The sequence below is a fragment of the Oreochromis niloticus genome, linkage group LG3, assembly GCF_001858045.2.
Source record: "Oreochromis niloticus isolate F11D_XX linkage group LG3, O_niloticus_UMD_NMBU, whole genome shotgun sequence".
Lineage (NCBI taxonomy): Eukaryota > Metazoa > Chordata > Actinopteri > Cichliformes > Cichlidae > Oreochromis > Oreochromis niloticus.
This window is the reverse complement of record NC_031967.2, coordinates 85,397,543-85,412,755: the sequence shown is the minus strand read 5'-3', so window position 1 is coordinate 85,412,755 and position 15,213 is coordinate 85,397,543. Positions and strand designations below refer to the sequence as shown.

The following is a 15,213-nucleotide window of genomic DNA, read 5'->3' as shown; positions in this document are numbered from 1 at the left end:
TAAATATTACACTCATGCTGTCAAGAAATACCAAAGGTAGGTAAATTTCTGGTTGTTGCAGCCATCCAGTAAGACATGCTTTGTACTGTTCTGCTGCCGTTTGTGACACCTGGTGGATAAGTTGAAAAAAAAATGAAACAAACACTTCAGTCAGTGTTTTTCTTTTAAACTAGATGTAATTTTGGCAGCAGAGAGTTTTTCACACTCTTTCCCAGTTACAAATCAGAACACAAAAAAATAAATAACTTTACCCACTTGGATCCTTATCATTCAAGATTGGTAAAAGATTCTCTACTCAGAGAGTACTGGTGATTTTAGATGAGAGAGATGATTTGGCAGATGATGAAGGGGAAGAGTTTTCAGAACTTGACGCCTTTTGTCTTCACTGTATAGGACAGAGAAGACAGGAAGTGAGGAGAATAACACATAGGAAATGGTCTTGGGCAGATTCAAACCCAGACCCTGGAGTCACGACTCTAATCTTCAGTACATGGGTGACCTGCTCAGCCAGGTGTGCTATAGCAGTAGTCAGTAGTCTGTCAGTTAATTTCAATTTCAATTTTATTTATTTATATAGCACCAAATCACAACAAAAGTCACCTCAAGGCGATTTATATTGTACAGTAGATTGCACAATAATAGATACAGAGAAAAACCCAACAATCATAGGACCGCCTATGAGCAAGCACTTTGGCGACAGTGGGAAGGAAAAACTCCCTTTTAACAGGAAGAAACCTCCGGCAGAACCAGACTCAGGGAGGGGCGGGGCCATCTGCTGCGACCGGTTGGGGTGAGAGAAGGAAGACAGGATAAAGACATGCTGTGGAAGAGAGACAGAGGTTAATAACAGATATGATTCAATGCAGAGAGGTCTGTTAACACATAGTGAGTGAGAAAGGTGGCTGGAAAGGAAAAACTCAATGCATCATGGGAATCACTGGCAGCCTACGTCTATTGTAACATAACTAAGGAAAGATCCAGGGCCACCTGGTCCAGCCCTAACTATATGCTTTAGCAAAAAGGAAAGTTTTAAGCCTAATCTTGAAAGTAGAGATAGTGTCTGTCTCCCGAATCCAAACTGGAAGCTGGTTCCACAGAAGAGGGGCCTGAAAACTGAAGGCTCTGCCTCCCATTCTACTTTTAAATACTCTAGGGACAACAAGTAGGCCTGCAGAGCGAGAGCGAAGTGCTCTAATAGGGTGATATGGTACTACAAGGTCATTAAGATAAGATGGGGCCTGATTATTTAAGACCTTGTATGTGAGGAGCAGGATTTTGAATTCAATTCTGGATTTAACAGGAAGCCAATGAAGGGAAGCCAAAACAGGAGAAATATGTTCTCTCTTTCTAGTCCCTGTCAGTACTCTTGCTGCAGCATTTTGGATTAGCTGAAGACTTTTCAGTGAGTTTTTAGGACATCCTGATAATAATGAATTACAGTAGTCCAGCCTGGAAGTGATGAATGCATGAACTAGTTTTTCAGCATCACTCTGAGACAGGATATTTCTAATTTTAGAGATGTTGCACAAATGGAAGAAAGCAGTCTTACATATTTGTTTAATATGTGCGTTGAAGGACATATCCTGGTCAAAAATGACTCCAAGGTTCCTCACAGCATTACTGGAGGCCAAGGTAATGCCATCCAGAGTAAGAATCTGCTTAGATACCATATTTCTAAGATTTTCAGGGCCGAGTACAATAACCTCAGTTTTATCTGAATTAAGAAGCAGAAAGTTAGCGGCCATCCAGGTCTTTATGTCTTTAAGACATTCCTGCAGTTTAACTAATTAGTGTGTGTTACCTGGCTTCATGGATAGATAGAGCTGCGTGTCATCTGCATAGCATTGAAAATTTATGCTATGTCTTCTAATGATACTTCCTAAGGGAAGCATGTATAATGTAAACAGAATTGGTCCTAGCACTGAACCCTGTGGAACTCCATAATTGACCTTAGTGTGTGAAGAGGACTCTCCATTTACATGAACAAATTGGAGTCTATTAGATAGATATGATACAAACCACTGCAGTACAGTACCTGTAATACCTACAGCATGTTCTAATCGCTCTAATAGGATATTATGGTCGACAGTGTCAAACGCTGTACTGAGGTCTAGCAGGACAAGCACAGAGATGAGTCCACTGTCAGAGGCCATAAGAAGATCATTTGTAACCTTCACTAAAGCTCTCCAAAAGTTGAATCTGTTCATCTGGACGTAGCGTTTTGTGGGAGAAACGTTTCGTCACTCATCCAAGTGACTTCTTCAGTCTTGACTGAAGAAGTCACTTGGATGAGATTTACTTTCCTGGATGAATAAGAATGCATCAAGACCTTCACTAAAGCTGTTTCTGTGCTGTGATGAGCTCTGAAACCTGACTGAAACTCTTCAAATAAGCCATTCCTCTGCAGATGAACTGTTAGCTGTTTAACAACTACTCTTTCAAGGATTTTTGATATGAAAGGAAGGTTGGAGATTGGCCTATAATTAGCTAAGACAGCTGGGTCTAGAGATGGCTTTTTAAGTAAAGGTTTAACTACAGCCACCTTGAAGGCCTGTGGTACATAGCTGATTATTAGAGATAGGTTGATCATATTTAAGATTGAAGAATTAATTAATGGCAGGACTTCTTTGAGCAGTTTTGTAAGAATGGGGTCTAAAAGACACATTGATGGTTTCGAGGAAGTAATTATTGAAGTTAACTCAGAAAGATCAATTGGAGAAAAAGAGTCTAACTTAACATCAATGGTACTAAAAGTAGCTGTAGATAATATTACATCTGTGGGATGATTATTGGTCATTTTTTCTCTAATGATAAAAATTTTATTTGTGAAGAAGTTCATGAAGTCATTACTAGTTAACGTTAAAGGGATTGTTGGCTCAGTAGAGCTCTGACTTTTTGTCAGCCTGGCTGCAGTGCTGAAGAGAAACCTGGGGTTGTTCTTATTTTCTTCAATCAGTGATGAATAGTAAGATGTTCTGGCTTTGCGGAGGGCTTTCTTATAAAGCAGCAAACTATTTCTCCAGGCTAAATGATGATCCTCTAAATTTGTGACACGCCATTTCCTCTCCAGCTTACGAGTCATCTGCTTTAGGCTACGTGTTTGAGAATTATACCACGGAGTCAGGTACTTCGGATTTGAGGCCTTAGTTTTCACAGGAGCTACAGTATCCAGAGTCGTACGTAGTGAGGAGGTAAAATTATTAACAAGATAATCGACCTCTGTTGGAGTAGCGTTCAGATAGCTGCTCTGCTCTATGTTGGTACAGGACATTGAAGATGACAACAGTGGGTGGATTATATTCTTAAACTTAATTACAGCACTTTCAGAAAGACATCTACTTTGATAAAGTCTACTCTCCACTGCTGTGTAATCAATTATTTTAAATGTAAATGTTATCAGGAAATGATCAGACAGCAGAGGGCTTTCAGGAAACACTGTTAAATGTTCAGTTTCTATGCCATATGTTAAAACAAGATCTAGAGTGTGATTAAAGTGGTGGGTGGGTTCTTTTACATTTTGAGAGAAGCCAATTGAGTCTAATAACAGATTAAATGCGATGTTGAGGCTGTCATTTTTAGCATCTACATGGATGTTAAAAACACCCACAATAATTATTTCATCTGAGCTGAGCACTAAATCAGATAAAAAGTCTGAGAAATCAGAGAGAAACTCTGTGTAAGGCCCAGGTGGACGATAGATGATAACAAGTAAGACTGGTTTCTGAGTTTTACAGCTGGGGTGGACAAGGCTAAGCATCAGGCTTTCAAATGAATTAAAAGTCTGTCTTGGTCTTTCGTTAATTAATAGGCTGGTGTGAAAATTGCTGCCACACCGCCCCTCGGCCTGTGCTTCGAGGTTTCTGGTAGTTAGAATGACTCAGGGGTGTTGATTCATTTAAACTAACATACTCATCCTGCTGCAACCAGGTTTCTGTAAGGCAGAGTAGATCAACTTGTTGATCAATTATTAAGTCATGTACTAACAGAGACTTGGAGGAGAGAGACCTAATATTTAATAATCCACATTTCACTGTTTTAGTCTTTGGTTCAGATGTGGATACTGTATTGTTCTTTCTTTTTGATTTTTTATGTTTAAATTGTTTATTGCTGGTTTTTAGCTTGTTTTTTTGTCTGTTTGGGAGCTGACACAGTCTCAATGGAGATGGGTTTTGGGGGGGGTAGCAGGAGGAGAGAAGCTGCAGAGAGGCGTGTAAGACTGCAACTCTGCTTGAAGACAATGATGAGAATGACCACAAGTCAGATAAAAAAAACAAAAAAACAACTTATCATCAGCTAACCAGGGGGGAAACAGTGAGCTTGAATGACTAAGCTGTGGCCAAGGGTGGCTCATTCCTCTGTCTTCTTGCCCAAAGAGTGAGCCACCCTGGATATTAATATGATCTCTGAAAAATTTCAATCTGGTTTTAAATCACTTCATAGCACTGAGACGGCACTTTTAAGGATTTTTAACGATATTCTTTTAACTCTGGACTCTGGCAGCCCTGCTGCCCTTTTATTGTTGGACTTGTCAGCAGCTTTTGACACGGTCGACCATGACATCCTGTTATTACGGCTAGAATTTCATGCTGGCCTAAAAGGATCTGCCCTACAGTGGTTTCAGTCCTACTTGTCAGAAAGGTCTTTTCATGTCACTATGGGCCACCATAACTCCAAAATAGCCCCTCTTAAATACGGTGTACCTCAAGGCCCTATTTTGGGTCCTGCCCTGTTCGCACTCTATTTGTTGCCATTGGGCTCCGTCTTCTCGCGGTACAGCATTTCATTTCACTGTTTTGCTGATGATTTGCAGATTTATCTACCTTTAAAAGCAGGGTCAGACCATCCCCAGCTCTTATTACGCTGCCTTGACGATGTCAAACAGTGGTTGTCATCAAATTTTTTAAAGCTAAATCAAAATAAAACTGAGGTTGTCATTTTTGGCAACTTTAATCATATCGATAGCACTCTGGGCCCCCTTTCCTCCAATTGTAAAACACATGTAAAAAACCTCGGTGTCAACATTGATGGTTCTTTTAAATTAAATAAGCAGGTGAGTGCAGTAGTCCAGTCCTGCTTCTTTCAGTTAAGACAGCTAGCCAAGGTAAAGCCATACCTCCCGGCTAACTTCTTTGAGCGTGTTATTCACCTTTTCCTTACTTGCAGATTGGACTACTGCAATTCATTGTATTTTGGTCTAGACCAGGCCACCATCCATCGTCTTCAGATGGTTAAAAATGCAGCTGCTCGCCTGCTAACTGGTACCAAACGGAGAGAGCATATAACCCCAGTTTTAGCTTCTTTACACTGGCTTCCTGTCTCCTACAGGATCCAATTTAAACTTTTACTTTTTGTTTTTAAGTCACTTAATGCCCGAGCCCCTCCTTACCTGTCTGAGCTCCTCTCTGCTTATGCTCCAGGAAAAACCATGAGGTCTAGCTCAAAATGAATGCTGTCCATCCCGCGGACTAATCTCAAATCTCGTGATGATAGATCCTTCTCTGTGGCAGGTCCCAGACTTTGGAATAGTCTCCCCCTAAATATTAGATCTGCACAAACACTTGAGCAATTTAAATCATTACCAAAGACACTTTTTTATGCCCTTGCTTTTAACACACTATGGCCCAAGCATTTTGGTCTTATTTGAAATAGTTGTAGTTATTGTTTTAATTATTTTATTGTCCTATTATTGTTTTATATTGTTATTATTGTATTACATTGTTGCTTTTTAATGCCACTTTCATATTGTTAAGCACTTTGTGCAGCATCGGCTGTTTGGTGGTGCAACGAAGGCCATCATACAGTACAGTCCATCCAAGCTGATTTTTTTTAACTTTTCATGCCAGATACCACCTTAAAAATCATCTAGATTAGGAGATGTTGCCTGATCGGTTTGCTTTAGACTGTGGTGCAGTTTATCATCAAAGACTGACAAACAGGCGCCATGCTGCCAATAAATGGCATCAAGTCTGACTTGGGTTTTTGTTGTTTTGTTCTTTTTTTAATCAAGATTAAATTTTATAGCAACCACAGCAGAGATGACCAGGGAAGGTGTGCTTAAAGGGGAAGTAGCTAAAACAGCTGGTTAAGATTGAAGATGAACTGAGGTGCTGCACCAAAGTCTGTACCAATATTTTGACAAGAGTGTGAAAGAAAAACTGGAAGAAAAGCAGGTTCAGGGAGGGACAACCATCTGCTGCAACCAGTTTGGAGTGAGGGAAGAGAGCAGGCCAAAAACAACAAAGAAACAAAAAAAACACACTGTGGAAGACCGAGACAGAGTTATGTTTAAAGTGTAACTAAGGATGTTTCTATGGCTGAGTAATTCAAATGCTTTATTTAATGCAGGACCCACCATGCATGTAAAAGCAAGTGTTTCACCAATGTTTGTGACTAAAAATAGACCTGCAGTAGAAATGTATCTAGAAGCATGCATGTGAATATAAAGTATTACAACATTAGTCACATGCAGCTCCCAGATTTTAAACAAAGACTGATAACACAACAGCAGCAGTGGTGATCATAGTTTATGGTGGATTCAGCATCTCGAATACACTAAGTTCTTGAGCCATCAAAGAGGTTACACTTGAACTAGAGAAATCCCAAAACTTTAGGATACAAATTCATACGAAGACAGAAAGCCTGGTGAAATAAATTACTGACACAGTTGGACGATAAAGTAAAGACATGAGTGCAAATGTACTTACAGAGCTTTGTTGGAGGCTTTGACCACTGGCAGCAGCTTTAGAAGAGCCTTCTCTGAAGCAGAGTATTTCTTCAGGTCAAACACGTCCAGATCTTTTGCTGATGACAGTAAGATGAAGACCAGAGCTGACCACTGAGCTGGAGACAGTTTATCTGTGGAGAGACTTCCTGATCTCAGGGACTGTTGGATCTCCTCCACTAGAGAACGATCATTCAGTTCATTCAGACAGTGGAACAGATTGATGCTTTTCTCTGCAGACAGATTCTGACTGAGCTTCTTCTTGATGCACTGGGCTGTTTCCTGATTGGTCTGTGAGCTACTTCCTGTCTGTGTCAGCAGACCTCGTAGGACAGTCTGATTGGTCTGCAGTGAAAGACCCAGGAGAAAACGGAGGAACAAGTCCAGGTGTCCATTTGGACTCTGTAAGGCCTTGTTCACAGCACTCTGGTGGAGAGATTGAAGTTTTGGTTTGCTAATTAATTTAGACCACATGGAGGTTGTTTGTTGTTGTTGTTCCAGCAGATTGAGTCCAGAGTTGATGAAGGTCAGATGGACATGAAGAGCAGCCAGAAACTCCTGAACACTCAGATGGATGAAGCAGAACACCTTGTCCTGGTACAGTCCTCTCTCCTCTTTAAAGATCTGTGTGAACACTCCTGAGTACACTGAGGCTGCTCTGATATCGATGCCACACTCTGTCAGGTCTGATTCATAGAAGATCAGGTTTCCTTTCTGCAGCTGATCAAAAGCCAGTTTTCCCAGAGACTCCATCATCTTCCTGCTCTCTGGACTCCAGTGTGGATCTGTCACAGCTCCTCCATCATACTTGACCTTCTTCACTTTGGCCTGAACCACCAGGAAGTGGATGTACATCTCAGTCAGGGTCTTGGGCAGCTGTCCTCCCTCTCTGGTTTCCAGCACATCCTCCAGAACTGTAGCAGTGATCCAGCAGAAGACTGGGATGTGGCACATGATGTGGAGGCTTCGTGATGTCTTGATGTGGGAGATGATCCTGCTGACCTGCTCCTCATCTCTGAATCTCTTCCTGAAGTACTCCTCCTTCTGTGGGTCAGTGAACCCTCTGACCTCTGTCACCATGCCAACACACTGTGGAGGGATCTGATTGGCTGCTGCAGGTCGTGTGGTTATCCAAAGACGAGCAGAGGGAAGCAGGTTCCCCCTGATGAGGTTTATCAGCAGCACATCCACTGAGGTGGACTTTCTAGGGTCAGTTAGGATTGTAGTTTTGTGGAAGTCCAGAGGAAGTCGACACTCATCCAGACCATCAAAGATGAACACAACCTGGAAGTCTTCAAAGCTGCAGATTCCTGCTTCTTTGGTTTTAGTAAAGAAGTGATGAACAAGTTTCACCAAACTGAACTTTTCCTCTTTCAGCACATTCAGCTCTCTGAAAGTGAATGGAAATATGAGCTGGATGTCCTGGTTGGCTTTGTCTTCAGCCCAGTCCAGGGTGTATTTCTGTGTTAAGACTGTTTTCCCAATGCCAGCCACTCCCTTTGTCAGCACTGTTCTGATTGGTTCATCTCTTCCAGGTGAGGCTTTAAAGATGTCTTCTTGTCTGATGGTTGTTTCTGGTCTGTCTGGTTTCCTGGATGCTGTTTCAATCTGTCTGACCTCATGTTCATCATTGACCTCTGCAGTCCCTCCCTCTGTGATGTAGAGCTCTGTGTAGATCTGATTCAGAAGGGTTGGGTTTCCTGCTTTAGCGATCCCCTCAAACACACACTGGAACTTCTTCCTCAGTGCAGACTTGAGTTTACGATGACAAACTGCAGCTTGAAGTTCTGAATCATAATAATAAAAATACAGCTTCAACAATCATATTTTACAAAATGCTGATGACAGTTTCTGACCCACTGAGAAATGACTGAACACACTGGTGTCACAAGTGTCTCATTTATCCAGCAGCTTAAATCTTTAGATAAATCCTCTTACTGCTCTGCAGACGGTCAGCCAGCTCCTCCTGCTTCATTCTCCTCAGGAAGTCCACTGTGATCTTCACAAATGCCTCTCTGCTGCTGCTCCTTTGAGTCTCTAAGCATTCTGGGTAATCTGGACTCAGAACCTTCTGGATCTTCTTCAGCTCGTTCTTCACAAAAGTGATGATGTTGTCCTCCAGCAGCTGGAACAGAATACTTTATGAATGAGCCAATCAGACTGACATCATGGAGCCAAACATCAGATCCATGTTGGACACACTGACAATCCACTAGTCTACAAAGAGCAGCATGTAGATGACTGTGAACACAATAGATGTAACAGTAGTTGTTGTACATGTACAGACCATAAATATGGAGTCCAGCTGTGTTTGATGCTGCTGGGCAGACTGATCACTGGGAACCTCTGAGCTCTGCTGGTCCACTCTGTGGAGGAACCATGAAGGATTAGATCAACACAGGATAAAGATCCAGTAGTTTCTGCTCAAATAACTTCATCTGAATCAAGTTTGTCAAGTTTTAAACTCTCAGATTGTGAACATATCAGTAATTTTCAGTCTGTTTTTATGGACGTCCTTTCAGTGGTGATGTCAGGGATGATTTTGAAGAAGCTCATTAAACTGAACCATCAGCAGATCACTGCTCCAGAACCAGAACATGATCCGAGGTCTCTCCACCACCAGAACACCAGCTTTACTAACGTGGTAGATCAGTGTAGTACAGGGGCCCGTTCTTCGTACCTCGCTTACTACATCCAAGATCAAATGACACATCCAAGATCAAATCATCGCGCTAACTTTGAGCTCGCTAATCCGGTTCTCCGAACACACCTGTTGTTGACGATTAGTATAGCTGGATGAAGTAATCTGAGATCACTGGGTGGCTTAAAAGGGGCTACGCATCGATAGTAGAAACATTGATCGGCAACCCTGTGATTGGTCGGCGAAGATGTCGAAGGAGCGCGCTCAGTATTTCACGGCAGCAGACCAAGAACTCTTGATTGAGGGATATCAGGAGTTTCAGAGTTTAATTAAAACGCAGGAGAACACTGCAAAGGCTGCAAAAGCAAGGAGAGAGGGCTGGCAGAAAGTTGCTGACAAATTAAACTCGTAAGTGATCCATGATATTACATTATATCATGTGATATTATATTATACCACATTATATAATATTACACCATATCCTCTTTCACATTAGAGCCACAACAGGACCCACTAGAACATGGGAACAAGTAAAAGTGAAATATAAGAATATTCCCCAGAATGGTAATATTTATCACTTATATTGCTTTTAGTCTATGACAAGAGACCCTGAAATAATCTGTTTGTTTGTTTATAACAGCAACCAAGAAAAGGGCAGAGCAAATAAAGACAGGTGGTGGTCCTCCACCCCCTCGTCACACCCCTTTTTGTACTGTGACATTTATTGACATTGTGGGTTTTTTGTGTGTAGTTTGACATAACACTCCATCACTTTTACCTGTTCCCATGCAAGGGGTGACTGAAGCATGCACAGTAAGTCGGGAGTAAGTACATACAGTACAGTAAGTATATATATATATATATATATAGAGAGAGAGAGAGAGAGAGAGAGAGAGAGAGAGAGAGGAAGAAAGTAAATAATACCCTCACGGGAGAATCGATATCTCTCTATGAGCACACCGTCGCGCTGAGCTAAAGGATCCTGTCTATCCCGCAATATACGCTAAATTCTGTAAACTCTCCTTATCAATCTTGCACCTTCCTTGCTCGCGTACAAACGGACAGGACATGGCTGCGACAGACTTCCCAAATCCACCTTTGCTTTTATAGTTGTGGTCTCTCATCTTGATTGCACGTAGTAATTGACTATTACTACCCTAAAATATGAATTACATCTGACACGATCTACTACATGTAATAGAATGATTAATAGTACATTTCCCTTTTTTTCGGAAATGACCTGTATGTATCAGTATGAAATCAATAAAAGAATCAAATACTGCATTATCTTTAGTTACATTGATAATATTTATTTATGGTAAAACAGTGGCGAAATATCGCTCTTGCTTTCATATAACTGCAGCGGACATACCTGAGTGGCCGCGATCTAATCCTGTTTACATAAAGTAAGCCTGCTCCCGAGCAGGTTTACGCTTATGGATCTGTTGCTATGACAGCAAGTCCTGGATGAGCTTCGGAGAACCGAACGATCCAAGATCACGCGAAATCGTCAACATTCAAATCCAGCTAACTTACTTAGCGAGGTACGAAGAACGGACCCCAGATCAATAACTGATGAGTCATTTTATCAAAATCACTGAGTGCTTCACATCTGACCCTCTGATGTTTCTGTAGACATTTTGCATATTTAATGAATGTTTGAAAGTTTTACAGTCATTTAATGAATACAGTGGAAATGTTGTGTTTTAGTCACCGTGTCTCTTTGTGGCTCTTTGTGACCTCTCAGACTGTTTTTTTTATCATCAACAATTTTTTATTTCTTTCATTATAAACTTCAATAACAGAACTTAAAAATAAATACATAAATAAATAATTTAAAAAACAAACAAACAAAAACAACAACAACAACATCAAAAACAAACAAACAAAAACAAAGGGAAGTTATCCTATTCTTTCTTCGCACACCAATCCCCACACCACCACTCTATCATTACTCCTCTGTTCTTCAAGTTCAGAGCAGCTCTGTTCTTTAAAGACAAACATGAACCCACTCAGTTCACTTTCCCCACAGATATGAGCATCACTGTCCTCAAACAGCAAATGACCAAGTCTAACATTTGGATCTTTTCTCTTTCATTGTTTTCTTTTTAATGACTCTTTGTAACAATCTGAGGATGTTTCAGGTCAGATTTATGCAGGAAAACAAACATGTAAAGGAATCATCACAGCTCTCTGACCTCTTTGGTCCAGGTTCAGCACTGAAGAATGGAGGTTGATCTTTGGACCGGTCACTCCTCACAGACAGACAGCTGGACCCTGCAGACTGTGACCTCTGACCTCTGCAGACACAAACATGATGAAAGTGATTGAAGCAGCTGTGATCACACAGACTGCAGATAATGCAGCTGTTTCCTGTCAGTAACATCCTCTTAGATTAGAGTTCAGCTTTTTACAGGAAAACTGGACAAAACTGATTTTTGTTACAAATTCATTTTCATTTCCTCTCAGCTCACAAACACAGTCAGAAAATCAACCAGAATCAACACTGATTATAATGTCAGCGCAGAATTATTTCTGTTAACTCAGCGAGTTCAGCTCTCTGACCTCGTTGGTCCAGGTTCACCACTGAACTGTGGAGGTAGACCTTTGGACCGGTCACTCCTCACAGACAGACAGCTGGATCCTGCAGACTCTGTTCTGTCCTCCTCTTCCTCCATCATCATCTTCTTGTGGACTTCAGTCAGTCTGAGAGGTAAACCACAAACACTCAGTCCTCTGAGCTATCGTGTAACCTAGAAACCAGGTCACATGATCCACATCAGGCATCACAGATACCAGTCTGGGGAAACAAGTATGAACTTAGAGCTCCTGCAGGCTCTGACTTTATTCCAGGAGACGCATGAATCACATGTTTAATCCACATTTTTGTCTCCTCAGTTTGAGCTGAAGTTGTTTAATCATGAGTGAAACTAAAACATCAGTTCACAGCTGTAATCAGCACCAATCAGCTGTCAGAGCTCACAGTGTTGGACTCTGAGACTCATTCACAGTCTGCAGCTCAAACTCTTCTTTGTTTCTCTGACTGTGTGAAACTCTGATCCACAGCAGAAGAGTTCACCTAATGTTCACATGAAGTGGATCCACAGTGAAAACTTCTCAGTGTAGAAACACTTTGGAGACCTGATCATTGTCTCCATGCTGTCCTGACTCAGATCATTTTCTTGTTGCTTAGTTTTATACATTTGTGGACACAGGATGGTTTTTGAAAGCGAAAATTATCAGCAACTTAAACTGAGTCTTGTCTCCAAAGTTACACACACATCACTGTGTAACCTGTTTCTGCTTCACCCTGCTGTAACAGGTCAGCTCAAATAAACTCCTCCACTCTGCGTTGTGTTTTTAAGAAGACAAAGAGTCTCTGGTTGATCGTTGCAGAGTTAGTTCCTGAATGGAAACATAACGGTCTTGGGTCAGTGCAAATGGCTCAGCACACACCACTCTGCACAGCATCCTACAGCAGAACACCAAGTTAATACAGTGTTTTACACAATATTCATAAACAAAAGTACATAAAACTGCTGTCAGGCATGTGCCCACTAAGCACTTATAACCCTCTGTTTCCTTCAGCTGATCAAACAAGTTTTATGTATCTCTACTTAACTATAGTATGTGCAGAACAACACAACTCACCTCTGGTGTAGCTTCAGCAGGGTGGCAGTGATTACTGCAGCCAGCCTCACCTAATTGGGGAGGGGGTTGTTTCTCCATATCACTGATATTTGTGACAAGTGGAATAATACCATTTAAACACTGTTACAAATTTTCTCCATAAAAATCACACAAAATGCTCTCAAAGGTTCATTTTATATCTCTTTTTTTTAAACCAAGCTTGATTTTTCTGATCTGACCAATCAGATCACTGCATTTGGCATCAAGTGCACTAATAACTCAAATCAAACACCTGTATTAAATATACTACAAAATGGAAATAGTAAAAAATGCTGTTTTACCTCAGACACACAGCTAGAGCTGCTCCTGTTCACTCAGGGGTCTGAAAGGATTCCTCTGCCTCCTCAGATGTGATCCCAACTCTACTAACAAGAGTTGAAACTAAACTAAACTAAACTCCTCACTGACATCATGGGTCTAATCCTGGCATCCTCCCTGCTGCTGCTGCTCTGAGAACCAGAATCTCTCTTTCTTTCTTTTCTCGTTCAGGAACATCAGGACCAGCTCATCATCGCTTCATCTCATTTTTTTTTTGTCACAGTCCAATTTCTGAGGAGAAATTTTCAATAAAAACATGTTGTTTCTAGGTTACCTGGTCATTTCAGATCCGTAAAATTCGGAATTTCGTGTCGTTTTCATGCAACGTGTTGAGTGTGTAACTTTAACTTTCAATCCATCCAGGACTAATGGAAAACTTTTTTCCTCTTTTAAAATCAAAGCAACAGCAGAGCGATCAGATAAAGAAACCAAATATTCACAGCATATTTCTGTTTGTGGCAGAAACATCTGTTTCACATCATGTACAGCGTCCTCACTCAGGGTGCGGTCGGCCTCGTTAGTCCAGCTGTGAGTCCAGTAAAGCTTGAAGTACTAATTCAATTTCTTTACTAAACTAAAAGTAAAAAGTTACAGGTTCTGAAATGTACTCAAAGTAAGAAAGTAAAAGTAACTTGTTTCTACCACCTGCTTTTGTCCAAAGCTCACTGAACCTTGTTCTATATTAATATAATAAATAAATATCAGTAGATGGGAATACAAACTTTTTAAATCTGATTATACTCAGCTTGAATCAAAACACAGTTTGTCTGCCTCAGTTTTTTTTGCAGGTTTCACAATATGAAAAAAAACATAATTTCACATGTACAGACCTGAAATCTGATTTAAAAACATATCTGAGATTTACATTTCCAGTTTATCCAACACTACTAAGTAGTCTTTACCTTTAAATGTAAGCTCCTGTCCTTTCTTATCTTTCTCCATCTCTGAGGAAGGTCAGATCTTTCTTTTTTGTCTGATAGTTTGTCAGCTGATGTTTTTGAGCTGATAGAAATGCTGCATGTGAAATGACCTGGGATTTTAAAAATGTTTTTCCCTTTATTCTCCTCTTCAGTAAGCTAGCTAGATGCTGAAGTACCACAACGCTGTAGTCATGTGTCGTGCATCGTGTAGTACACACGGGGTAACGAGAAGCGATTAACACCTCACGACCAGCTCTTGATCAGCAATCACAAGAAAATCAAATCTGTTTGCATCAGAGCATTGAGCTATATAGTGTGAGACCCTGCACCATGACCTATGAACTTCTCACCCCTGAGATTCAGTTATTTGAGCAGTTTGAGCACAAGCTGAATACCGTGACTGAAAAAATCTCAGTCTATACTGAGAACTAACTCAGCTAACTGCTAGCAGCATTTAATTTTCCGGCAGGGATAGCTCAGTAGGTAGAGCGGTGGCCTTGCTATCGGAATGTTGGGGGTTCGAATCCACTGAACGGCTACCCTGAGGTACCCCTGAGCAAAGCACTGTCCCTACACGCCTCCCGGGTGCCCAATGGCTGCCCACTCCTTCACTGAGTGTATGGAATAAATGCAGAGAGGAATTTCCCTACAGGGATCAATAAAGTATTTATTATTATATTTAATCCTTATTATCTGCTCCTCTCACCTCTGTTTACCTCTGACAACAAGAACATTTAGCCAACAGTTTATTAGCTGTGGTGAAATTATGAACAGGCATCAGTGCGGTCACCTATACTGTCCTTTCAAGATTCTTTACTTGTCACATGCACAGTTATACAAGTAAAACACGCAGTGAAATGTATCCTGACGCGCTCCTCGACTGTGCACAAAGAGACAGAACATTATATACATGAAGTGAATAT

The 15,213-nt window shown here is 41.0% G+C and overlaps 1 protein-coding gene across 1 annotated transcript in view; it reads right to left on the bottom strand.

Moving 5' to 3' along the window:
* LOC109199520 (NLR family CARD domain-containing protein 3-like) overlaps positions 1–15,213 on the bottom strand; it is an 87,469-nt gene that overhangs the window by 70,442 nt on the left and 1,814 nt on the right. Inside the window, exons 2-5 of the mRNA XM_025905275.1 lie at positions 11,928–12,068; positions 9,009–9,087; positions 8,660–8,846; positions 6,705–8,508 (exon numbers count right to left, since the gene is read on the bottom strand). Of these exons, the coding sequence (XP_025761060.1) occupies positions 6,705–8,508; positions 8,660–8,846; positions 9,009–9,087; positions 11,928–12,046 (2,189 nt within the window). The 5' untranslated portion in view covers positions 12,047–12,068. The remainder of the gene's footprint in view (positions 1–6,704; positions 8,509–8,659; positions 8,847–9,008; positions 9,088–11,927; positions 12,069–15,213) is intronic.